The following is a 26,425-nucleotide window of genomic DNA, read 5'->3' as shown; positions in this document are numbered from 1 at the left end:
GAATGGTCCGCCACCCAAAGAACGTCCAGGTAACTCGACACAACTGTGGGAGGCATTGTAGTCAACATGGGCCAGCATCCCCGTGGAACCCTTTCGAGACCTTGTAGAGTCCATGCCCCGACAAGTTGAGGCTGTTCTGAGGGCAAAAGTGGGTGCAACTCAATATTAGAAATGTGTTCCTGTTTTGTACACGCAGTGTGTGTGTGTGTGTGTGTGTGTGTGTGTGTGTGTGTGTGTGTGTGTGTGTGTGTGTGTGTGTGTGTGTGTGTGTGTGTGTGTGTGTGTATACATGCTTTCGTGTGAGAGACTTGGGGGTATAAATGTGTTGATGACGTGTTTACTATATGTAGGGGGTGATCTGTACATTTGGGGAGACATACAGTGGGGAGAACAAGTATTTGATACACTGCCGATTTTGCAGGTTTTCCTACTTACAAAGCATGTAGAGGTGCTTTTCTGGGACAGGACGACTGCACCGTATTGAGGGGAGGATGGATGGGGCCATGTATCGCGAGATCTTGGCCAACAACCTCCTTCCCTCAGTAAGAGCATTGAAGATGGGTCGTGGCTGGGTCTTCCAGCATGACAACGACCCGAAACACACAGCCAGGGCAACTAAGGAGTGGCTCCGTAAGAAGCATCTCAAGGTCCTGGAGTGGCCTAGCCAGTCTCCAGACCTGAACCCAATAGAAAATCTTTGGAGGGAGCTGAAAGTCCGTATTGCCCAGCGACAGCCCCGAAACCTGAAGGATCTGGAGAAGGTCTGTATGGAGGAGTGGGCCAAACTCCCTGCTGCAGTGTGTGCAAACCTGGATATGTATGTCATGCAATAAAATGCAAATGAATTACTTAAAAATCATACAATGTGATTTTCTGGATTTTTGTTTTAGATTCCGTCTCTCACAGTTGAAGTGTACCTATGATAAAAATTACAGACCTCTACATGCTTTGTAAGTAGGAAAACCTGCAAAATTGGCAGTGTATCAAATACTTGTTCTCCCCACTGTATATGTTAGAGGGGTACAATAACAAACAGATTTAATGTGGCCCACTTGACAGAAGCACTAGAGTCATATAAACCTAATGGTTTCCACATATTTTGTTTGGTGTACATACTGTATCACCAGTCATAATGTAAAGAGCAGATACACGCAAGTCCATGCAGTCTGTCATCCAAGCTCACTCTATCCTTATGTCTTAGATATTGCTTTAGACTGGGTTTGTATTGATCCTAAAACAAACTGAAACATACGAAATTACTGAAACTCTTGTGGGAACCCAGTAATTTGCCATTCTGGAAAATCTTTGAAGGGACTTTGCCTTATCATACAGAATAGCAAATGTTGTTCTATAATCTTCATGTTCGCCTCCGGCATTCTGTCCCTGCCTCAGTCACCACACCCGCTTCAACATTAAAACAAATAAAGAAACTCCCCATAACTGACAAACTTATTTAAAACAAACCTGATTTTCAAGAATAAATACCCGGCCTGCCTCCTCATCCCCACCCACACTTCCTTCTCGGCACCCACGCATAGCCGACTTTCATTTTCATCCATATTTTTTCCTCCGGACGAAACAAATTAGGAAGCAAATGAGGAGGGAGGAGAGATGGGTGATGAGGCATAACAGAGGGAAGGGGAGGAAGAGGAGAGGATGGGAGAGCCAACAGATGATAAGCAGAAGAGTAGCCTATAAATGGTCAAGAAATGTGTCTCAGAAAACAAGGGCTGAAAATGAAACAGGACTGTGTTGGCCTTTTTTCATCCTACTGTAGGTAAAGCCAGGAGTTCTTCCTGACCACATGACCAGAAAATACACTTGGCCATAATCATATGTCATGATGTTCCAAATAACCATATTGACGGTCTTCATATATCTACATGTCACGACTGTAGTGATGGGAGACCTCTGCTTTGTTTCATCAGTCTTCAGTCTACGCTCCAATCCGTACCTCTAAACAGTGTTTCTCCAAAGACATTCCTCCAGCATTGTTTGCCTGACCAAGTTAATTGCAGCATCCAGACAATAAAAAGTGCATGAATCCGCGAGAGCAGCAAGACACAGAATGTTCTGTGGTAAATCCAGGAAGAGCCAAGGAAGACAGCTTGAAGAATGAGACATCCAAGAGGAACAAGTGAGGGCAATACAATACAAGCTGTCAGCAGATAGTAAATGTTTGCTCAAGGACTTCAATCAATAGTCAAAATGAATGGTAAACATGGAATATTGAGAAAAGATTCTGTTTTTACCATACAAGGTAGATAGACAAGTTATTTTGTTGACTAATCTATTATATTTGGGGGAACAGCAGTCAAAGTGGATTGAGTGTCTAGTGTCATTTTAAGTGTTTTCTACTCCATGGAATATGGAGAGCAATTTGTGTTTTTCCCATACAAAGGTAGCTCGATGATATATTGTTGACCAATTCATTATAGTTCAGTCACGATATAAAACTTATCAGTGGTTAGATTGGTTTGCTGCGAATGGTGGAACAAAGTACAATTTATTTATTTTTCTACACTAGAAATGTTTTCTACTTCAACACCATCATATAACTGTAAATCCCTACACGGTAGAACTCCTGCTGCCCGGTAAAACGCCTGGTAGTGACACTGGATAAGAATGCATTAGTGCTCTATATTGCACAGTGCTAACAGTCTCCCAGTCCTCAGTAGTCCGTGTTACTTCGTGTAGCGAAAAGACTAACACAATAGGACGTTCATAATTAACCCCACTGCTGTCAAGTCATGTGAATGGTCTGACATGTCCTCACTTGTCATTTTGACCTTTCGTGTGTGTCATTTTCTCCTCCATCAAGCCAGCTGCCTGCATCCCTCGTTCCCCTATGAGGGATGGGTCATTGATCTATCCTCGCAGTGTTTCACAAAGTCTCAAAGACTTGGGGAGAAAATGGTTCTCTTACTCCGTTTCGGAAATGTATTTATGTATATGCTTTGTTAAAGGGGATTTCTGATTAATTGAATCATTTTACATCCGTGGTGAGAAATTGAGCCATGTCTGTTTGACTGGGTAATCAGAGGTATCTGCTATATGCTGATGGCATAAAAGCACATAATGTAAGTTCTCTCTTACTCACTGACTCTATCTTTCTCACTTCTCTTTGACACTATACCTTGTTCTCTCTGAAGCTAAGTCTAAAATTAGAACGAGGAGTAATTCAAATGTGTAAACAAGGAAAAGGGTGAGAGACAGAGAAAGAGGGACTTTTTCCCCTCACAATGTTCGGAGCATCTCTCCAGCAAAGAATCATGGTAAGGACTGCATCCAGCTCTCTGCTCCCATCCAAGCAGATTGGAAGAGGGAAATGGAGGATCGGGCAAGAGGGAGTTCAAAGGGGCGAGGAAAGCCACTCGGATCTTTGGCAGTGGAGTTCATGCATTAGTATTCACACTGCAATGGAGGGCTTTGCCCCATCATCTCTTCAAAGAAAAAGATAGGTAGAGATTGTGTGTATGTAGATGGCAAATACAGTGTGTGTAATGTACGTGTGTGTGTGTGTGTGTGCGTGTCATTGCTTTCACTATGAATAGTGTGCAGACATAATCTGTGATCGATATGATTTCCTTCCAGTATCAGTAGGATTACTACGGTCCATTTATTATTCTATACGAGTGTGGTTTGCGTGGATAATTGTACATTAAGTGGATTAGCATGCAGTGGGAATCCCTAATGGGAATTAGCTACTTTGCTTTGAATGCACATAAATCAAATAATCATTGCACTGTAGTAGCCATCCACTTCTGCAACGTTAGCATATTTTAAAGTGTTGTTGAAATCCGTGCTGTTGTTGATGTTAATAAATAGTAGAGAGAGTTTTAATGATACCGACACTTGTTATGTTTCAGTTCTGCAGTTACTTGTGTGATAGTCATATTTAATGTGGTAAGTCTACTTCAGGTTGTTACTTGACACTCTTCATCTCAGGATCCGCAAACTCGTTGAGTGTCGGCTGTTTCTTCTTTGCCAAACAACACTCAACCAAACAGAAGAGATTCTTTCTTTAATCATGGAGTTTAAAACAATGCCATATGTAAAGTACCTCCTGCAGGCTTTTTGATGAGAAACTCTGCGAGAATTATATATCTTTTTTTATTCTCCCGGCTTCAATATCATCCAAATACCAAATCAAAATCCACCTTAGATGAATTGCAGCGGAATACAAATGAGTGGTTCAGGAGTCGACAGCGTTTTTTTAAAAATGAGGACAAAAACCTATCACTACATCTAACCTGCTCCAGTTCATTTGCTGCCTTGGAGTCCCAATAGAATTCCCGTTGAAAATTCGGAGTTTCGTCTCCAGCTCGCTTTGAGCCCTGCAAACGACGGCCGTCCTCCTCCCACATCCCAGAACATTTAAACCCTCACTTTGCCTAAAGCAATCCCTGCTCCTGCAGTGTAAAGGTCATTTTAAATAAATAAATAAAGGAAGATTGCAATTGCATCCCACACACTAAGCTCTGAGCAGCATTTGAATAGGCTAGGAACCCCAACTTAACATTCATTCGCCTGGAGGTATTCCGTGAAATCAAATCAAATCAAATCAAATGTTATTTGTCACATACACATGGTTAGCAGATGTTAATGCGAGTGTAGCGAAATGCTTGTGCTTCTAGTTCCGACAATGCAGTATTAACCAACAAGTAATCTAACCTAACAATTCCACAACTACTACCTTATACACACAAGTGTAAAGGGATAAAGAATATGTACATAAAGATATACGAATGAGTGATGGTACAGAACGGCATAGGCAAGATGCAGTAGATGGTATAGTGTACAGTCTATACATATGAGATGAGTAATGTAGGGTATGTAAACATTATATTAAGTGGCATTGTTTAAAGTGGCTAGTGATACATTTTTACATAATTTCCATCAATTCCCATTATTAAAGTGGCTGGAGTTGAGTCAGTATGTTGGCAGCGGCCACTAAATGTTAGTGGTGGCTGTTTAACAGTCTGATGGCCTTGAGATAGAAGCTGTTTTTCAGTCTCTCGGTCCCTGCTTTGATGCACCTGTACTGACCTCGCCTTCTGGATGATAGCGGGGTGAACAGGCAGTGGCTCGGGTGGTTGTTGTCCTTGATGATCTTTATGGCCTTCCTGTGACATCGGGTGGTGTAGGTGTCCTGGAGGGCAGGTAGTTTGCCCCCGGTGATGCGTTGTGCAGACCTCACTACCCTCTGGAGAGCCTTACGGTTGTGGGCGGAGCAGTTGCCGTACCAGGCGGTGATACAGCCCGACAGGATGCTCTCGATTGTGCATCTGTAGAAGTTTGTGAGTGCTTTTGGTGACAAGCCGAATTTCTTCAGCCTCCTGAGGTTGAAGAGGCGCTGCTGCGCCTTCTTCACAACGCTGTCTGTGTGGGTGGACCAATTCAGTTTGTCCGTGATGTGTACACCGAGGAACTTAAAACTTTCCACCTTCTCCACTACTGTCCCGTCGATGTGGATAGGGGGGTGCTCCCTCTGCTGTTTCCTGAAGTCCACAATCATCTCCTTTGTTTTGTTGATGTTGAGTGTGAGGATATTTTCCTGACACCACACTCCGAGGGCCCTCACCTCCTCCCTGTAGGCCGTCTCGTCGTTGTTGGTAATCAAGCCTACCACTGTAGTGTCTTCCGCAAACTTGATGATTGAGTTGGAGGCGTGCATGGCCACGCAGTCGTGGGTGAACAGGGAGTACAGGAGAGGGCTCAGAACACACCCTTGTGGGGCCCCAGTGTTGAGGATCAGCGGGGTGGAGATGTTGTTACCTACCCTCACCACCTGGGGGCGGCCCGTCAGGAAGTCCAGGACCCAGTTGCACAGGGCGGGGTCGAGACCCAGGGTCTCGAGCTTGATGACGAGTGTGGAGGGTACTATGTTGTTAAATGCTGAGCTGTAGTCGATGAACAGCATTCTCACATAGGTATTCCTCTTGTCCAGATGGGTTAGGGCAGTGTGCAGTGTGGTTGCGATTGCGTCGTCTGTGGACCTATTGGGTCGGTAAGCAAATTGGAGTGGGTCTAGGGTGTCAGGTAGGGTGGAGGTGATATGGTCCTTGACTAGTCTCTCAAAGCACTTCATGATGACGGAAGTGAGTGCTACGGGGCGGTAGTCGTTTAGCTCAGTTACCTTAGCTTTCTTGGGAACAGGAACAATGGTGGCCCTCTTGAAGCATGTGGGAACAGCAGACTGGGATAAGGATTGATTGAATATGTCCTTAAACACACCAGCCAGCTGGTCTGCGCATGCTCTGAGGACGCGGCTGGGAATGCCGTCTGGGCCTGCAGCCTCGCGAGGGTTAACACGTTTAAATGTTTTACTCACCTCGGCTGCAGTGAAGGAGAGCCCGCAGGTTTTGGTAGCGGCCCGTGTCAGTGGCACTGTATTGTCCTCAAAGCGAGCAAAAAAGTTATTTAGTCTGTCTGGGAGCAAGACATCCTGGTCCGCGACGGGGCTGGTTTTCTTTTTGTAATCCGTGATTGACTGTAGACCCTGCCACATACCTCTTGTGTCTGAGCTGTTGAATTGAGACTCTACTTTGTCTCTATACTGGGACTTAGCTTGTTTGATTGCCTTGCGGAGGGAATAGCTACACTGTTTGTATTCGGTCATGTTTCCGGTCACCTTGCCCTGGTTAAAAGCAGTGGTTCGCGCTTTCAGTTTCACGCGAATGCTGCCATCAATCCACGGTTTCTGGTTTGGGAATGTTTTAATCGTTGCTGTGGGTACGACATCGTCAATGCACTTTCTAATGAACTCGCTCCCCGAATCAGCGTATTCGTCAATGTTGTTGTTGGACGCAACAACAACGTGAGCATGCGAGTAGAAGACCATAACTTTCAAGACCACACTAACTCCCGCTCAATAGCCATATCTACATTAGTCACATTGTGCCTGTACTGTACAATACTACTGTACTTGTGCCTGTACATTACTACTGTACTGTGTAAATACCTATGGCCTTTTAGTCATTGTGAGATTTATTTTGTCTTTGGGAAAGTCTACCACAAATGTTTATTGCATTGGGATGTTGAGCCCTCGTGGATTTGAATGCGCGGGATTCTATTAGATACATTTTATATTTATCCTCCAAAACTTTTCACCTCTCAGAGTTTGCAGATATCACCCTTGAGAATGAAGAAAGAACACGTCGGTGACAAGACAATGGATATGGAGTGAATATTTGAACAGGTGTAATGTATCCTAAATCCATCACAACAATGTCACAGATACAAATGGTGTACAGTAGAACACACTCCCAAGGAGACCATGAACAGGAGATTACATCAATTTAACTCCATTCCATGTTTTTATGAGCCTCTCCGTCTCCCTGTGAGTACAAAGTGACCTCTATTAGGTTTGCAAACCCTTTATTGTCACCCCATAACAAATCCTGGCCTGCTGCGTTTTGGTTTCCCATGAGGGTATCTTGGGGCTTTGCGGTTGGGTTACACGTCCCTGTTATGTGTGTGTGTGTGTGTGTGTGTGTGTGTGTGTGGCTTCTCCTCTGAGCTTCTCCTACACATACACACACACACTCCGTGCTCACACACACACACACACACACACACACTCACACACACACACACACACTCTGTGCTCACACACACACACTCCATACTCACACACACATGCGCCGTACTCCCACACACACACACTCCGTGCTCCCACACACACACACACACACACTCTGTGCTCCCACCACACACACACACACATCTTTTAGCCAGGCCTAGCTGCTTCTCCAGCCTCCAGGAACGCTCAAGATCATTACATCATCCTAAGGGGAGTTATCTGTGCCCGATCTGCAGCGGCTAGAGGACTCTCAAAGCCTGTTTTGTCTTCCGTCTGCCTAGAACTTCCTAAACCCTGGGATTACCTTCCCAGCCGTAGGTATTTGTTTACCACAGCCCGAATTGACCGTGGCCTTTATCACGGTTGCCTGCTGACACGGGGAGGAGGCTCTGCTTCACACACAGTGTATCTGTATACCAGGGGAACAAGAGCAATCCTTCAGATAATCCAGCTATTCTGAACCAACCAGAGGTGCCCTGTTTGGAGTTGGTTCGTTTAACTCATGTAACACTGTGCAAGAGAAGTGGGTCTAATTAGGTATAAAATATAACCGCAATTAATTGGTGATGAAATGAAATGGGATATCTCTGCCATTGCCTGCGAACAATTGCCATGAACAGCAGTGTAGGTATCTCCTGTGTCTGAGATATGCACATATCTGAATGAGGGGCACAATTTGTTTCAAAAGTGAATGACGGGGTCCCTGTGGACCTAAAGGTGGCTGGTGTTGGGGGCCTAAAGGAGGCGTTTGTCTCAACAGCACACTATTACCCTATTCACACTATATTTGGCATGGGTCCCCACGTCCTCAAAAAGTTCTACAGCTGCACCATCAAGAGCATCCTGACCGATTTCATCACTGCCTGGTATGGCAACTGCTCAGCATCCGACCGTAAGGCGCTACAGAGGGTAGTGCGTACGGTCCAGTACATCACTGGTGCCAAACTTCCTGCCATCCAGGACCTCTATACTGTGTGGTGTCAGACGAAGCGGCCCAAAAATTGCCAAAGACTCCTGTCCCCCAAGTCATGGACTGTTCTCTCTGCTGCTGCATGGCCAGCGGTACCGGAGCGCCAAGTCCAGGTCCAAAAGGCTCCTTAACAGCTTCTACCCCCAAGCCATAAGACTGATGAACAATTAATAAAATGGCCACCTGGACTATTTGCATTGACATCCCCCACCCCATTTGTTTTTACACTGCTGCTACTCGCTGTTTATCATCTTTGCATAGTCACTTTACGCCTACCTACATGAACAAATTACCTCTACTAACTTGTACCCCCACACATTCACTCAGTACCGGTACCCCCTGTATATAGCCTCATTATTGTTATTTTATTGTTACTTTTTTATAATAATTTTTTTACACTTTAGTTTATTTAGTAAATACTTTTTTAAATTAAATTTTCTTAAAACTGCATTGTTGGTTTAGGGCTTGTAAGTAAGCATTTAAGTTTAAGGTCTACGCCTGTTGTATTCGGCGCATGTGACAAATACCCTTTTATTTTATTTGAGCTGAGTGGAACCAAGCGGACCTGGCCTAGGTACAGATAACATATCAGAGCCAGCATGGTATGGTTCAGGTCAGACTCGGCACGATAGTGTGACAACGGTAATAGTGAGGCTGGCTAACACCCAGGATTCTGGCTCAGCTCCCAGTCGGTCCCTCTCAGTGGGGACATCTATAATTACCCTCCCACCTCCCTATACTAATTGGTCGATAAAAAACAAGGATGGCCCCTTCACCCAGTCTGAGCGTTGTGCCACAAAATGGCAGCTGTGTGGATTATATGAGGCATGGTGGGACTTCTCCAGCGATTTGGTGCTATTAATCTCTGTCATTAGTCATACAGTGCACTTCACTTTTGCTTTGTGTGAAAGACTAAACTTTTTCAGATCTCCACCTTTATAGTTTTAAATAAATTATTTTTATATTTGTGAAAATCTTAATTGAATAGATGTAGTAACACACAGCCTATAGGCCTAAACTTCCACTCACTCCTGATGAACCATCAATTCGTGCTGTGTAAATGTTACCGTAGGGCACTCAACTTTGGTTACTGTGATTTTGTTTGCACACTAGAGAGCAACTCTGGTTTTTGGCCACAGTGTCACCTCTACTATAAATGAAATAACATTAAACGAGTTATTTCAAGACAGCGGTGACAGTGTATAATCATTACGTGCAATACAATCCGTAGAAAATACTTACGCATAGATATTCTACATTTTTCGGTATTTTACTCGTGCTTTAAGTTATTCGCTGAGAGGGCTCCGGTTGTGAATGGGTGCATTTGAAGCACCGCCTTTTCCGGTCCCAATAATAAACCAATGAGAAAGGCGTATGCACACTGATGGGACGTTACGTCAGCTGCCATCGTGTCGGGATTGGAATGTTACAGAGGAACAATCGAAACATTTGAGCATTTGGTAATTGGACGCTAGAATCAAGGAATCCCGTTTTTGTAACAATTTCAATGTATTTGCAAAGTCACATTGTAACTGTAAATACTGTTTGAGGTCGTTGCGTCAATTTCTTCGCTTGTATCAGGCCCTATTCTCCGATGAGATTATTTTTGCGTGTATGAGGTCTGTCGGGAGATTAAAATATAAGAGAAATGCAGGGATTCGTGAGGCTACAGTTGCACTGATGAACTGCTCTTGTTCTACGACGGTTTCCTCGTACATTCATTGAACCATGGAGTGAAATATCGCCGGAGAGAGCGCGAGGAGTCAGCCTAATTATACTCCGAGACATCTGGATCTAAAAGCCGACCTCACCGAAGGCTTTAAAAGACAGACAGCGTGTTAACAAATCTTAACGGTGTGATACATTTTCTGTGTTGGCCAAGGCAGGAAGCCACATGAACCCCTGCCGCTACTCTACAGGGGAAAGAGTTGGTAGAACGCTTCGGGCATCTCTAACCGGGCGCAGTTTTACATTTGAATACAGACTGGCTGAATGAAGGAGAGGGAGAGAGGGGCAAAGGGAGTGTATGAATGTTTTTACTTGGTCGAGGGGGATTTTTGTTGCCCATTGACACTATATTGTGAAATGGACAAACTAGATAGAGAGAGAGAACGCATTTAAAATCGCCCACATGCGCTGGATCAATCGCTGGATTGGGGAACGGAATACGAAGAAGGGGGAAGACGCGAGTTTGAAATCTTTGCAGGCTGGAAGATGGCGGAGCGGTGTAGTTGGAGGTGGTGAGAGCCTAACTTCGGGACACTTCAATTTTATTTGTAAAAAAACTTGCCCCTATTCGTAGGACACATGCAGGCCAAAAAACGATATTTATTCCTGCTCTCCGCCGGTGCATGTCTAGTCCTACTGTTCTACTTTGGAGGGGTACAACTTCCAGCGTCGGGCAGAAACCGGCATGACCGTAGCCACAATGGATATCGCCCCGACCAGCCGTGGCCACACTTCTCTGACCCTTTACAACAGTTCCTACCCTGGGATCAACTGGACACTGAGGAATACAACATGCACATGTCGCCGAGGCAGAAGAGGGACGTTAATACAAGCGTGTACAAAGGCAAAAGATGTCGCATGGATTCGTGCTTTGATTTCTCTGCATGTAAAAAGAACGATTTCAAAGTGTATGTCTACCCCCAACAGAAGGGGGAGAAAATCTCAGAAAGTTACCAGAATATTTTATCGACCATTGAGGGATCCAGGTTTTACACCACTGACCCGGGACAAGCTTGTCTATTCGTCCTGAGCTTGGACACCCTGGACCGGGACTCGCTCTCGCCACAGTACGTGCACAATCTCAAAACCAAGGTCCAGAACCTTCATCTCTGGAACAACGGCAGAAACCACCTCATATTTAACTTGTACTCTGGGACATGGCCGGACTACACGGAAGACCTAGGTTTCGACATAGGCCAGGCCATGTTGGCCAAGGCCAGCATCAGTACCGAGAATTTCAGGCCCAACTTTGACGTGTCCATCCCGCTGTTCTCCAAGGAGCACCCTAGGACCGGAGGGGACAGGGGGTACCTAAAGTACAACTCCATCCCACCTTTCAGGAAATACATGCTTGTGTTTAAGGGGAAACGATACCTTACAGGTATAGGGTCAGACACGAGGAATGCCTTATATCATGTCCATAACCAGGAGGATGTGGTGCTCCTCACCACCTGCAAACACGGCAAGGATTGGCAGAAACACAAGGACGCACGCTGCGACAAGGACAACGCAGAATATGACAAGTAAGTTATGACGTGTTGACAGATTTAAAAAGGACTGTACATGAAAGCTGTTATAAATGTGTTATGTGGGTCATATTACCACTGTAATGGAAAAGTGGTCACCTTTGTCCTTCTGTACCGTTCCAAAACAGGCACCATCGCGCGCAACCCTGAGGTTCTCCGTTGCGCGCGGCCTGGTGTGTTTTGCGAGCAGATTGTGAACTCGTTTTATTGGCATACAATGCCATTGACTGCCGTTCTCGGGGACTGAAATGGCTTATATGGTTCTCTTACTGTTCTAGCGTGAACGAAAACCTCGCCAGCCAGTCAATTACCTTAACGGTTTGAATAAATCACCCCCACCCACTTCACTGATATTGCAGCCAAACGAGGATATGCACTGACACGTTTTATTTGCTCTGTACTTTAAGGGAATAAAGCAATGTGCACTGTAAGAGTGGTGTGGGAGTGTGACCTTGCTATCACACTGCTATAAACTCCACATTATAATGAATAAGTACAACACTTATTAGGCCTAGACTTATCAGCCAAATCATGTTTAGTTGGAATAATTTTGTGTAATGCTGTTAATTCAATAAGGCCCAGCCTATATCAAGTAGGGCTACATCCACAATCATTTTCATCATAGTGTCCATATTAGGTTTGATAATAGGCTAAGCTTGTGCTTTGCGTGTTATCACTGATTGTGGAGACCACAACTCGTCTTTGGTTCTAGTGATGCCAGAGTAAGTCAAGTCACCCAAAGGACAGGCATCACATTGTAACCATGGTGGGAAACTTTGCCATTTGAAGTTTGCACAGAGCGTTGCCAAGTCTACTTCTCCGAGAGTGAGACTGGTTTATTTTAGGCCAAGTTGCCTCCTGACTGAATATCTCTCTAAATCCTCGGTAAACTTGGGATATGTGATAACTCAACCCCCTCTTCTATTTCTGGCCCGATGTTAGTTAAAATGTTTAGTGAAGTGAGATATTGGCTACCACAGTACTCCATTGAAGACTAAATATTTCCAGTCACTTGTAAACGCAGGAGAGGGGCCATGACTAGTACCACATCCCAAATGGCACCCTATTCCCTATATAGTGCACTACTTTGTTTTGACCCGGACCAAAAGTAATGCACTAAATAGGGAATAGGGTGCCGTTTGGGGGACACTAGCTCTATAGGCTTAGTTTGGCCAAAGGGAAGTCTAACTTGAACAGAACCTTTTTATGAACTGAAACTCACTGAGACGAGAACGCACTGCCCTATGACACAGCGCCAATTGCAAATATGCTGCAACACCATCCCCACAAGTAAGTGCTTGTCCATTTGTCACGCCTCTCCTCTTTATCGCCCCGTGCGATCTGCTCTTCTCCCAGGGAGATGTCTTTGGCTCGTGTCACCTGGAGAAATGTGTCATCCGTTATCTGGATTCCAGGCATCCCTCCCTCGACTGCTCACCTTTCCTTTGGCCCGGTTAGCACTGACATGGCTTGGCCCGGTTAGCACTGACATGGCTTGGCCCGGGCCAGTGCGTACTCTATGCCGCTGCGTTCACAGCCAAGGGAGTCTCTCGCAGTCAGAAACGATGGTGAGAATGCTGGAATGCGCACACACACGTGTTGGAACAGCTGTTTGGGGTAACGAGGGAACGGTGTCGAGGTGAAAATACTGCAGCATACCTGGATGCATTTCACTGCACTTTGGCTTCGGGATGGCGACAGTATCAACTGCGACCCTCTCCTTGGTCCTGTGGGGCTCAGTTTATAAGAGCGTGGTGCTAGCAACGCCGGGGTTGTGGGTTCGATTCCCCTATGGCGTCACACACACTAAAATGTAGCCTATGCACTCATAATTTAAGTCACTTTGGATAAAAGCGCCTGGTAAATGGCATATTTTATTTATATATATTCTCAATTCTGTCCATGGAACTGTTTCCACATGGTGCCTCACCCCCCCTTTCCCATCGTGACCTTTCAGCCTCTAAGAGGAATGTAGCAGGAGCAGCGGATATGAGAGGGCTGTTAAACACAGGCAGTGCCTGGTAGCCCTGGACACTAAAGCTTAGACGCACAAACACGCACACGCACACAATACATTTTCTGAGAGTTGCAATCACTTCCATTCTGAATCACTGGTTCCACTTCCATCCATGGCCAAGCATCAATAATAGACGCCATTCATTGATACATTATCCAATGAGCTTTATGAGCTGCTGACTGTAGAGTCTGGGACAGTCAGTGGGGGGGGGACAATTCAATGACAAATTACAAGGCATTCAATACTTTGGTTCATCACACACATGGGCAGCAGATAGGATTGTATGTGCTATTAGTTACAGCACGCCATGGGCGATATCCGAGTACTCTGTCATAAACTAGTTTGTCTGTCCCAACTATCCAAACCGTCTCCTCTCTGTGTGTTTTGGCGACGTCTGTGTATTGCCTGTTTGCTCCTCCTCCATGAGTTACCCAGCAGACGGCTGGATCAGGGACCCACCCCCCCCCGCCCCATTTAATAGTTAACCAGGTCTGTCGGCCGGTATTGACTTTGTACTTTAGCCTCTTCACGACAGGCTGCCACGTCTCAAGGTCACTCCAGGGACTCCTCCACTCAGTTGAATGGGGAGTCTGTGTGTATGTGGGATTGCATTGTCCGGGTGTAAGAGTTGGCCAGTGTGTGTGTGTATTCACATTTTTTTGGGGGGGGGGGTTAGATCAATTCCAATCCCCCATATATTTTTGGGTGAATATGTATATTGTTTTTCTTATATATTTTCCTTATGTCCCCCTAAAGCTTCCACCAATTGGAGTAAATGTCCAGTATACATAGAATATACATTTTACAGACACGGTACATCCCATCTTTGAAGACTATCCAGTTTTGATTCCCATTTGCCATATTTTTCCACTGTGCTGTGAGGTGTCACACAAATTATGAACCTTTCTATTGTCATACTGAACAAAAACAAACGCAACAATTTCAAAGATTTTACTAAGTTAGTTCATATGAGGAAATCGGTCAAATGAAATAAATGAATCGCGTCACAGTATCTGTGTGCATTCAAGTTGCCAATGATAAAATGCAATTGTGTCCGTAGCTTATGCCTGCCCATACCATAACCCCACCACCACCATGAGGCACTCTGTTCACAACGTTGACATCAGCAAACCGCTCGCCCACACGACGCCATGTGGTATGAGGCCGATTTGGACATACTGCCAAATTCACTAAAACGATGTTGAAGGCGGCTTATTATCTGGCAACAGCTCTGGTGGACATTCCTGCAGACAGTGTGCCAATTGCACGCTCCCTCAACTTCAGACATCTGTGGGATTGTGTTATGACAAAACTGCACATTTTAGAGTGGCCTTTTATTGTCCCCAACACAAGATATACCTGTGTAATGATCATGCTGTTTAATCAGCTTCTTGACATGCCACACCTGTCAGGTGGATGGATTATCTTGGCAAAGAAGAATTGCTTACTAATAACATGGATGTAAACACATTTGTGCACATTTTTTGGACAAAATCTGATTTTTGGTCTTTGATGCAGGGCCGACAAAACAAGTTCCTTACCTCCTCCCCTTCCACTTGCCTCCTCCATTTTTGCGGTAATGCTGCAATCAGTTGGTTGGAATTTTGCATAGAGCAGACATTTCCATATATTTTAGTTAACTGCACGTGTGACAACTCCACCAGTCCTATTTATATCATTTTGTTCGGGCCAGTAGATTTTGATAAACACTTTTGTACCTTTTGTAGAGTTGGGTATATTTGGCACCTTGGAACACGCTGTTGTACTGCTCAATCCAGAGCATTCCAAATATTCCTTTTGGCAGCGATGACATCATCAGAGTGCGCAGCTGAACACTGTATGCTGGAAACACTCAGTTTATTTGAACTAAAACAACCAATCTTTGTTAACATAAGTACCGAACTTGTTTTTGCATGGTTTCTGCAACACGGTTAGCTTTTAACAGCTAGGACCGCTATTTCTTGTCCATCTTAACTGATAGGTTAAAGTCTGCTTGAAAGAGCCGCTAAGCTGCTAACGTTAGCCATCAAGCTAATGAAGTTAGTCCCAGATGAGTTTTCCAATGCACCCTCGTTGTCTGGAGAAGTAAATGAACGGTTTCAGCGGTGTAGGAGCTGTATCTACTACGCTTTCTTTCGGGACAAACTGGATCACTCAGTTCCAATGTGGCAATTGTTTGCTTGCCAAGGATTATTAAGTGGCTTGCAAAAGTATTCACCCCCCTTGGCATTTTTTCTATTTTCTTGCCTTCCAACCTGGAATTAAAATAGATTTTTTGGGGGGGTTTGTATCATTTTATTTACAGAACATGCCTACCACTTTGAAGATACTAAATATTTTTTATTGTGAAACAAACAAGAAATAAGACAAAAAAAAACAGAACTTGAGCGTGCATAACTATTCACCCCCCCAAAGTCAATACTTTAGAGCCACCTTTTGCAGCAATTACAGCTGCAAGTCTCTTGGGGTATGTCTCTCTAAGCTTGGCACATCTAGCCACTGGGATTTTTGCCCGTTCTTCATGGCAAATCTCCGTCCGTCTCAAATCTCTGGAAGACTGAAACAGGTTTCCCTCAAGAATTTCCCTGTATTTAGCGCCATCCATCATTCATTTAATTCTGACCAGTTTCCAAGTCCCTGCTGATGGAAAATGGTGTTCTCGGGGTAATGAGAGGTGTTGGGTTTGCGCCAGGCATAGCGTTTTCCTTGATGGCCAAAAAGCTCAATTTGTCTCATCTGACCAGAGTACCTTCTTCCATATGTTTGGGGAGTCTCCCACATGCCTTTTGGCGAACAGCAAACATGTTTGCTTATTTTTTCTTTACGCAATGGCTTTTTTCTGGCCACTCTTCCATAAAACCCAGCTCTGTGGAGTGTACAGCTTAAAGTGGTCCTATGGACAAATACACCAATCTCTGCTGTGGTTCTTTGCAGCTCCGTCCGGGTTATCTTTGGTCTCTTTGTTGCCTCTGATTAATGCCCTCCTTGTCTGGTCTGTGAGTTTTGGTGGGCGGCCCTCTCTTGGCAGGTTTGTTGTGGTGCCATATTCTTTCCATAACAAAAAAAAATAGATTTAATGGTGCTCTGTGGGATGTTCAAAGTTTCGGATATGTTTTTATAACCCAACCCTGATCTGTACTTCTCCACAACTTTGTCCCTGACCTGTTTGGAGAGCTCCTTGGTCTTCATGGTGCCGCTTGCTTGGTGATGCCCCTTGCTTAGTGGTGTTGCAGACTCTGGGGCCTTTCAGAACAGGTGTGTGTGATTTTATTTATTTATATATATATATTGCATGGCCCCTCTGATAGCGGAGTCGAAGGAGCACAGCAAGAGGAGCATGGCAATCAACGATTGTCGCATGTCGCGAGCCGTGGAAGGCGAAGACAGTGGCCTCCCGCAAAGCAGTCTACACTCCTAACGAGAGGCCCGGAGTGGATACAAACAACAAATAGTTTTGCTGCCCTGGAGGCTGATCTTCCTGCACCTTCTCTGGGGGTAACTGTGTCTGCAGCTGCTGTACCTACTCCTACTCCTTCCCCTTCGATTTCAAAGTCGACGCCGGCAACCTTCCGTCCCTGCTCTGGATCGAGCGGGGCTTCTCCATCTGTCGGAGGCCTGCACCATCCTGTGAAGTGTGGGAGTAGGCGGATTTCCTCGTCCTTCTCGCCAGCTGTGATTTTGGGCAGTTCCATGGTTAGAAATGTGACTGTTCCTGTTGCTAAAACAATGTCCCATCCTGGAGCTTGAGTAAATGACCTTACTTAGCTGCTCCCGAATGTACTATGCCAGGACATGGACATCGATTCTATCGTAGTCAATGTGGGCTTTAATGACATTAAGGGCAGCTTTGAACAGTTAACTGGATTTCAAAGAGCTGATTGACTCTGCTAGACGCTAATAAAATACCATATCTGGCCCAGTGTCCTCTTAATCGTGGTATTGAACACTTTATCATGATTCTTTGTCTTCACAACTGGCTCAATGGGTGTAACTTTTGTTGACAATTTTGATACCTTTTGGAAACAACATGTTTTATAAGGAGGATGTGATCCACCCAAATCGTTTGGGTTCCTGGATCCTTTCACTGGATTCCAAGGCTGCGTTGAGACAATGACTTATCAGTGACCCAAGCCCAGCTCAGTTAATCCCTACCATTTCTGTCGTTGAGTCATCATAATGCTTTAGCAAATGTACATTATACCAGGGGCATTGGTAGACACAATGTAAGTAACCTAATTTATGTCTCACTAACTGCCCTGAATACCTCTGCTGAGCCTACAGTTATTGTATGCGGCAATCATGTCCCTATGAACCAGATTTATGCTGTTGGCACTGAAGCGGTGTGACCTAGTAGCAAGTCCTGTGTGTTCAGATCACCCTGCACTGACATAAATAACATGAGCATATCTACTTCTGCTAAGCTTTCCAGTAAAGCAACGAAAACAATCAAGAATCCCAGAAAAGTGCTCAAATAGCCCACGTCAACATAAGAGCTTAAGAAACAACGTTCATGAAATAACTTTCTAGTAATAGATGGCATTCATATTCTGACTCGCTGAAACTCACTTAGACAATACCTGTTGATATAGTGGTAGCAATACAAGGTTTTAACATTTACAGAAATGCCAGTGGTGGAGGTGTTGCTGTATATATTCAAAACCACATTCCTGTAAAGATTAGAGAGGATCTCATGTTAAATACTGTTGAAGTAATATGGCTACAGGTTCAAATGCCTCACCTAAAGCCCATTCTTGTGGGAGGCTGCTATAGACTACTAACTGCTAACAGTCAGTATCTGGATAACATGTGAAATGCTTGATCATTTATGTGATCAAATCATCACATGTATTTATAAAGCCCTTCTTACATCAGCTGATATCTCAAAGTGCTGTACAGAAACCCAGCCTAAAACCCCAAACAGCAAGCAATGCAGGTGTAGAAGCACGGTGGCTAGGAAAAACTCCCAAGAAAGGCCAAAACCTCTCAACAGATGTCACATGCGCCGAATACAACCGGTGTAGTCCTTACAGTGAAATGCTTACTTACGAGCCCTTAACCAACATTGCAGTTTTAAGAAAAATACCCCCCAGAAAATAAATAAAAGTATCAAATAATTAAAGAGCAGCAGTAAAATAACATTGAGGCTATATACAAGGTGTACTGGTGCTGGGGTACCGGCTAAATCCGGGATTTATTTGTCATGTGCGCCGAATACAGTGAAATGCCTACTTACAGGCTCTAACCAACAGTGCAAAAAAGGTGTTAGGTGAACAATAGGTAAGTAAAGAAATAAAACAACAGTAAAAAGACAGGCTATATACAGTAGTGAGGCTATAACAGTAGCGAGGCTGCATCAGTTAGTCGGGCTGATTGAGGTAGTATGTACATGTAGATATGGTTAAAGTGACTTTGCATATATGATGAACAGAGAATAGCAGTAGTATAATTGAGTCGAGTTAATATATGCATGTGGGTAGAGTTATGCATAGATAATAATAGAGTAGCAGCAGTGTAAAAAGGGGGGGGAGATAATGCAAATAGTCTGTGTAGCCATTTGATTAGATGTTCAGTAGTCTTATGGCTTGGGGGTAGAAGCTGTTTAGAAGTATCTTGGACCTATACTTGGTGCTCTGGTACCACTTGCCGTGCGGTAGCAGAGAGAACAGTCTATGACTAGGGTGGCTGGAATCGTTGCCAATTTTTAGGGCCTTCCTCTATACTAGGCGGTGTCAGAGGTCCTAGATGGCAGGAAGCTTGGCCCCGGTGATGTACTGGGCCGTACGCACTACCCTCTGTAGTGCCTTGCGGTCGGAGGCCGGGAAGTTGCCGTACCAGGCAGTGATGCAACCAGTAAGGATGCTCTCGATGGTGCAGCTGTAGAACCTTTTGAGGATCTGAGGACCCATGCAAAATCTATTCAGTCTCCTGAGGGGGAATAGGTTTCGTCGTGCCCTCTTCACAACTGTCTTGGTGTGCTTGGACCATGTTAGTTTGTTGGTGATGTGGACACCAAGGAACTTGAAGCTCTCAACCTGCTCCACTACAGCCCCGTCGATGAGAACGGGGGCGTGCTCGGTCCTCCATTTCCTGTAGTCCAAAATCAACAGCATAGGAATGAAATCATGAACATGTATTGATCACTAAAGATTACTAATGCTGCAGAAATGTGCTTGAAAGCAGGATCCATTGGATGTAGTGATCGGAATATAGTAGCCATATCTAGGAAAACCTAAGTTCCAAAGGCTGGGCCTAATATAGTGTATAAGAGGTCATACAGTACGTTTTGTAGTGATTCCTATGGTGATGTAAAGAACAATTGTTGCGCCGTGGTGTGTAATGAGGAGCAAACAGACACTGCACTTGACAGTTATGAAATTGCTTTTCCCAGTTACTAATAAGCATGCACCCATTTAAGAAAATGACTAAAAACTGTTAAATCCTCGTGGATTGATGTGGAATTGAAGAATTGTATGGTTGAGAGGGATGAGGCTAAAGGAATGGCAAATAAGTCTAGCTGAACAACCTGGCAAAAGTACTGCAAATTGAGAAATCATGTGACTAAACTGAATAAAAAGAAGAAATGACACTATGAAACAAAGATAAATGACATAGAGATTGATAGTAAAAAGCTTTGGAGCACCTGTTTTAATGACATTTTGGGGAAAGGCAAACTCCGCTCCATCATTCATTGAATCAGATGGCTCATTCATCACAACCAACTGATATTGCCAACTACTTTCAATGATTTTTTTTCATTGGCAAGATTAGCAAACTTTCATTGGCAAGATTAGGAACAAAAGCTGACATTACACATTGTCTATCAACAATGACAAGCCACCGGGGTCTGACAGCTTGGATGGAAAATTACTGAGGATAATAGCGGATGATATTGCCACTCTCCTATTTGTCATATCTTTAATTTCAGCCTACTAGAAAGTGTGTGCCCTCAGGCCTGGAAGGAAGCAAAAGTCATTCCGCTACCTAAGAATAGTAAAGCCCCCTTGGTCGGCTATTTGAGCCAGTAAATCAGCCTGTAAAGCCAGTGTGTCTATGTATGCGGATGACTCACTATACACCTCAGCTACTACAGTGACTGAAATGACTGCAACACTTAACAAAGAGCTGCAGTTAGTTTCAGAATGGGTGGCAAGGAATAAGTTAGTCCTAAATATTTCAAACTAAAAGCATTGTATTTGGGACAAATCATTCACTAAACCCTAAATCTCGTAATAAATAATGTGGAAATTGAGCAAGTTGAGGTGACTAAATTGCTTGGAGTAACCCTGGATGGTAAACTGCCATGGTCAAAACATATTGATACAACAGTAGCTGAGATGGGGAGAAGTCTGTTCATAATAGTGCTATACTGCCTTCCTGACAGCACTATCAACAAAGCAGGTCCTACAGGCTCTAGTTTTGTTGCACCTGGACTACTGTTCAGTCGTGTGGTCAGGTGCCACAAAGAGGGACTTGCAATTGGCTCAGAACAGGGCAGCACGGCTGACCCTTGGATATACACAGAGAGTAAATGTTAATATGCATGTCAATCTCTCCTGGCTCAAAGTGGAGGAGAGATTGACTCCGTCACTACTTGTATTTGTGGGAGGTATTGACATGCTGAAAGCACCAAGCTGTCTGTTTTTAAACGACTAGCACACAGCTCGGACACCCATGCATACCCCACAAGACATGCCACCAGAGGTCTGTTCACAGTCCCCAAGTCCAGAACAGACTATGGGAGGCGCACAGTACTACATAGAGCCATGACTACATGGAACTCTATTCCACATCAGGTAACTGATGCAAGCAGTATAAACAAAAAATATATATATATAAAATACACTTTAAGGAACAGCGGGGACAGTGAAGCAACACAAACAGGAACAGGCACATGCATACACAGACATATTTTGTGTTGTGGATATGTGGTAGTGGAGTAGGGGCCTGAGGGCCCACTTCTGAATGTAATGTTTTTAAAATTGTATAACTGCCTTAATTTTGCCGGACACCAGGAAGAGTAGCTGCTGTCTATGACTTGTCTAAAATATAGTGGTATTTTGGAGATTTGCAGCCCAAGGCTGCAGTACCGGGCCGCTGGATAGGAGGAATGGTGCATTTTCATAACTGACATCAGCATGAATTTTCCCCGCTGGACTAAATCCGCTTGAATGCGAGAGGAGTTCCATGCTATCAGAATGATATGGAAACACAGAAGTGATTTTGGGGCGACAATGCCATATTTTCCTCCTTTTATGATGTGGAGCTTGGCATTTTGTTGACACGGCGCCAAAGATTGACTAGAAACCCGGTAAAGCAAAGACCACATCCCTGTCTTATGTTTAAAATAGCCTTATGAATTCCATTTTCGGAAATGTCAATGGCGAGTTATTCTCTGGGCAGATAGTGGCGTGATATTAGAGTAGAGGTGGCACTGGAGGTTAACAGACGTGTAATTTGTTGCTCCCTGGGTCGCCGTTTTGTTTTCTCTCGTCATATTAATACGCCGTGAATATTTCCTCGTCCTCTCACTTAAGTAAAGTGCTGGGCCATGATCGTGCCAAAATATGCGAATGATCTGTAGGAAATTATCGGGGAATGCTAGTTTGCCTCCATTAGCGCGGGTTTGATTGTTTCTGGGGAAGATGTAGTCTAGCCTACACTGGCACGGTTGTTTTTATCTTCTGTCAATCTCGCCTCTTTCTCGCTGTGTTTATGTACCTTTTTTTCTTTAAAAAAAATCTGTGGAATTGTGTTCTAGTTATTCACACCTACATGCAGAGTGCTTGTCTTGTCGGATACTAGTGAGACAGCTGTGACCTTCTGAGACAAGTAGACGTGGTGTAGCATTAGTGGTCTTTCTGATTGTGAGAGCAACATGGCCTTCTCTTCCTTCCTAGCCGTCGCAGATGTCGAGGCTATGTGTATTCTACGTCGTTGGTCATAACTGTTTATGGGGGGTGCTTGCTCCTGATCATGCTGATAGGTCTGTGTTTTTAGTGATCTCCTGTTGGGGGTTGGGTGTGTGTGTGTGTGTGTGTGCGCGCACGGCGAGAGGATGGGTCACGACCTCTCTGTGTGTGCCTGGCTGAGTGATGAAGGCGAGGCTGCTCTTAGTGACCCACAGTCACCAGAGGGATTGCCATGATGACGTGGCCGCTGGCTGGTCTGTGGTAGCTGTGAGACCAAGCTGGACGAGACTGACCGACCTGAGGCTTTACTAGCTCAGTCCCAGTCCAGCCATCTCCGCTTGGCTAGTGGTGGAGAGGGATTGATCAATTGGGAGTGTTTCACCCAGAATGAAAAATTGATCGCGGCAAGGTGAAAAATGAAAGTATTTTCATCCTGGACTGTCATGGAATGCTTGAGGTATGAATGAATAAGTGGGAGGGGTTGGTAAAAGCCTCTCTCGCTCGCTGTCTCTCTCGCTGTCTCTCTCTTAAAGTGATGAGTTAGGCAGGTAAGTTAACATGCTCAGTTTAGAAGGTACTAAGGAAGCAAGCGAGACAGCTGGTTGGCTCTTTGAAGTCAATTGAGTGAGACAGGTAGCTGACTGGTTCCATGTAAAAAATGAATGAGACAGGCATGTGATTGGTTGCCCATTACATTTTTGCTCGGAGGTGATAGGAAGACATTGCATCTACATTATGGAAGCAGAATATTTTTTTTGTTTTGTTCTGACATCTGTCTCGTTTAGTGGATGAAAGCCTTACGTCTTGGTATTCTCTACTATGTGGCAAGGACTATTTACTTTAAATTCCCATTCTTCTGGGGTCATATTTTCCTCAACTCTTTCACCACCTCGGGCTGTTAATCTCGGTTTGTAGCCTACACAGCCAACATTCTAAAAGACAGACCACTTCTTCTGTTTGTTTCTCTGGGTATCTGTTGACTGTAATTGCTTGGAATTAGATTTAGCTTACTTTACGAATCCATTCACAACCGATGAAGCCCGTGGGTCATCGGTGTAAATTATTTTCCATAAGGCACTTCCTGTAATCTGTTGTTTTATTGTCTTCTGGGGAGCACCCACTGTTAGGCTGTCCAAAGTAGCCCAGTTGGCACAGGCTTTACGGTCGGTGTGAATATGCTGTGGTTGCATGCTTGTTATCATGTTCCCGCCCCACTACAGTGCCTCCAGACAGTATTTTGTTACAGCCTGAATTTTAAAACGGATTAAATGGAGATTTTGTGTCACTGGCCTACACACTACCCCATAATGTCAAAGTGGAATTATGTTTTTTGCAATTTTTACAAACAAAATGAAAAGCTAAAAGTCTTGAGGCAATAAGTATGCAGTGCATTCGGGAACGTATTCAAAACACCTTGACTTTTCCCACGTTTCGCTACATTACAGCCTTATTCTAAAATGGATTGAATAGTCCCCCCCCCCCCCTCATCAGTATACACACAATACCCTCATAATGACAAAGCAAATGACAAAGCATCAGACCAGAGAATGTTGTTTCTCATGGTCTGAGAGTCTTTTAGATGCCTTTTGGCAAACTCCAAACGGGCTGTCCTGTGCCTTTTACTGAGGAGTGGCTTCCGTCTGGCCACTCTACCATAAAGGCAAGATTGGTGGAGTGCTGCAGAGATGGTTGTCCTTCTGGAAGTTTCTCCCATCTCCACAGAGGAACTCTAGAGCTCTGTCAGAGGGACCATCGGGTTCTTGGTCACCTCCCTGATCAAGCCCCTTCTCCCCGAATGCTCAGTTTGGCCGGGCGGCCAGCTCTAGAAAGAGTCTTGGTGATTCCATTCTTCTTTCATTTAAGAATGATGGAGGCCACTGTGTTCTTGGGGACCTTCAATGCTGCATATTTTTATTTGGTACCCTTCCCCAGATCTGTGCCTCGACACAATCAATCATGTCTTGGAACTCTACGGACAATTCCTTCGACCTCATGGCTTGGTTTTTGCTCTGACATGCACTGTCAACTGTTGTACCTTTATATAGGTAGCTGCCTTTCCAAATCAAGTTCAATCAATTGAATTTACCACAGGTGGACTCCAATCAAGTTGTAGAAACATCTCAAGGATGATCAATGGAAACAGGATGCACCTGAGCTCAATTTCGAGTCTCATAGCAAAGGGTCTGAATATTTAAGTAAGATATTCCTGGTTTTATTTTTAATAACTTTACAAAAATGTCTCAACTGTTTTTGCTCTTTCAATATGGGGAATTGTGTGTAGATTGAGGAAAAACAAATATTTTATCAATTTTATAATAAGCCTGTAACGGAAACAAAATGTGGGAAAGTGAAGGGTCTGTATACTTTCAGTATGCTCTGTAAGTATTCAACCATGTTATGGCAAGCCTAAATACGTTCAGGAGTAAAAATGTGCATGTCACAAGTTGCATGTACTCACTCTGTGTGCAATAATAGTGTGTAACAACATGATTTTTGAATGACTACCTAATTTCTGTACCCCACACATACAATTATCTGTAAGGTCCCTCAGTCGAGCAATGAATTTCAAATACAGATTCAACCGCAAAGGCCAAGGAGGTTTTCCAATACCTCACATAGAAGGGCACCAATTGGTAGATGGGAAAAAACTTAAGCAGACATTGAATATCCCTTTGAGAATGGTGAAGTTATTAATTCCACTTTGGGTTGTGTATCAATACAGGCGTCCTTCCTAACTCGTTTGCCGGAGAGGAAGGAAATCACTCAGGGATTTTAACATGAGGCCAATGGTGACTTTAAAACAGAGTTTAATGCCTGTGATGGGAGCGAACTGAGGATGGTCAACAAATCCAACACACATCACTGAGTACCACTCTTAATATTATCAGGCATGGTGGTGGCTGCATCATGTTATGGGTATGCTTGTCATCGGCAAGGACTAGGGAGTTTATTTTTATTTAAAAAATGAAAAGAGCTAAGCACAGGCAAAATCCTAGAGTAAAACCACAGGCTGCTTTCTAACAGACACTGGGAGACAAATTCACCTTTCAGCAGGACACTAACCTAAAACACAAGGCCAAATATACACTGGAGTTGCTTACCAAGACGACATGTTCCTGAGTGGCCGAGTTACAGTTTGGACTTAAATCAGCTTGAAAATCTATGGCAAGACTTAAATGTCTGTCTAGCAATGATCAACAACCAACTAGACAGAGCTTGAAGAATTTTAAAACGGTGATTCTAAAGGTGATTATATCATATCTTGACTCAGGGGTGTGAATACTTATTATGGGGTGTGAATACTTATTATGAGGTGTGAATACTTGTTATGCGGTATTGTGTGTATATGGGTGAGAGATCCATTTAGAAATCGGGTTGTAACACAACAATTGTGTTATAAGTCGGAAGGGTATGAATACTTTCTGAAGGCACTGTACGTGGACTCAATGGCTCTACCGAGTTCTGTGCAGACCCTAAGTGTAACAAAGAAATTGCCTCCATCTGCTTGCTGTGGAAAACAGCGGGAAAGAAATCGTGGAGGACAAATTGAAAAGATTGCATTGGATAAAGCTATCACAGTGAATACGTATCTTGGCAGGAGGGACCCTTGTTATCTGCGCATTTCTAAAATATTCAGGCTTACACGTGACAGGGGAATAGTAGGCTAGGAGATTGTGCTGGGGGGGAGCT

The 26,425-nt window shown here is 44.2% G+C and overlaps 1 protein-coding gene across 1 annotated transcript in view; it reads left to right on the top strand.

Annotated features, from left to right (window-relative positions):
• Positions 1–9,962: 9,962 nt before the first annotated feature.
• Positions 9,963–26,425, top strand: part of LOC139554283 (exostosin-1b) — a 122,824-nt gene continuing 106,361 nt past the window's right edge. Inside the window, exon 1 of the mRNA XM_071367052.1 lies at positions 9,963–11,806. Coding sequence (XP_071223153.1) covers positions 10,863–11,806 — 944 coding nt within the window. The 5' untranslated portion in view covers positions 9,963–10,862. The remainder of the gene's footprint in view (positions 11,807–26,425) is intronic.

This window comes from Salvelinus alpinus, chromosome 26 (assembly GCF_045679555.1).
Source record: "Salvelinus alpinus chromosome 26, SLU_Salpinus.1, whole genome shotgun sequence".
In the NCBI taxonomy this organism is placed as follows: Eukaryota; Metazoa; Chordata; class Actinopteri; order Salmoniformes; family Salmonidae; genus Salvelinus; species Salvelinus alpinus.
Note: the sequence above shows the minus strand (reverse complement) of the source record. Positions and strands in the feature narration are given on the sequence as shown.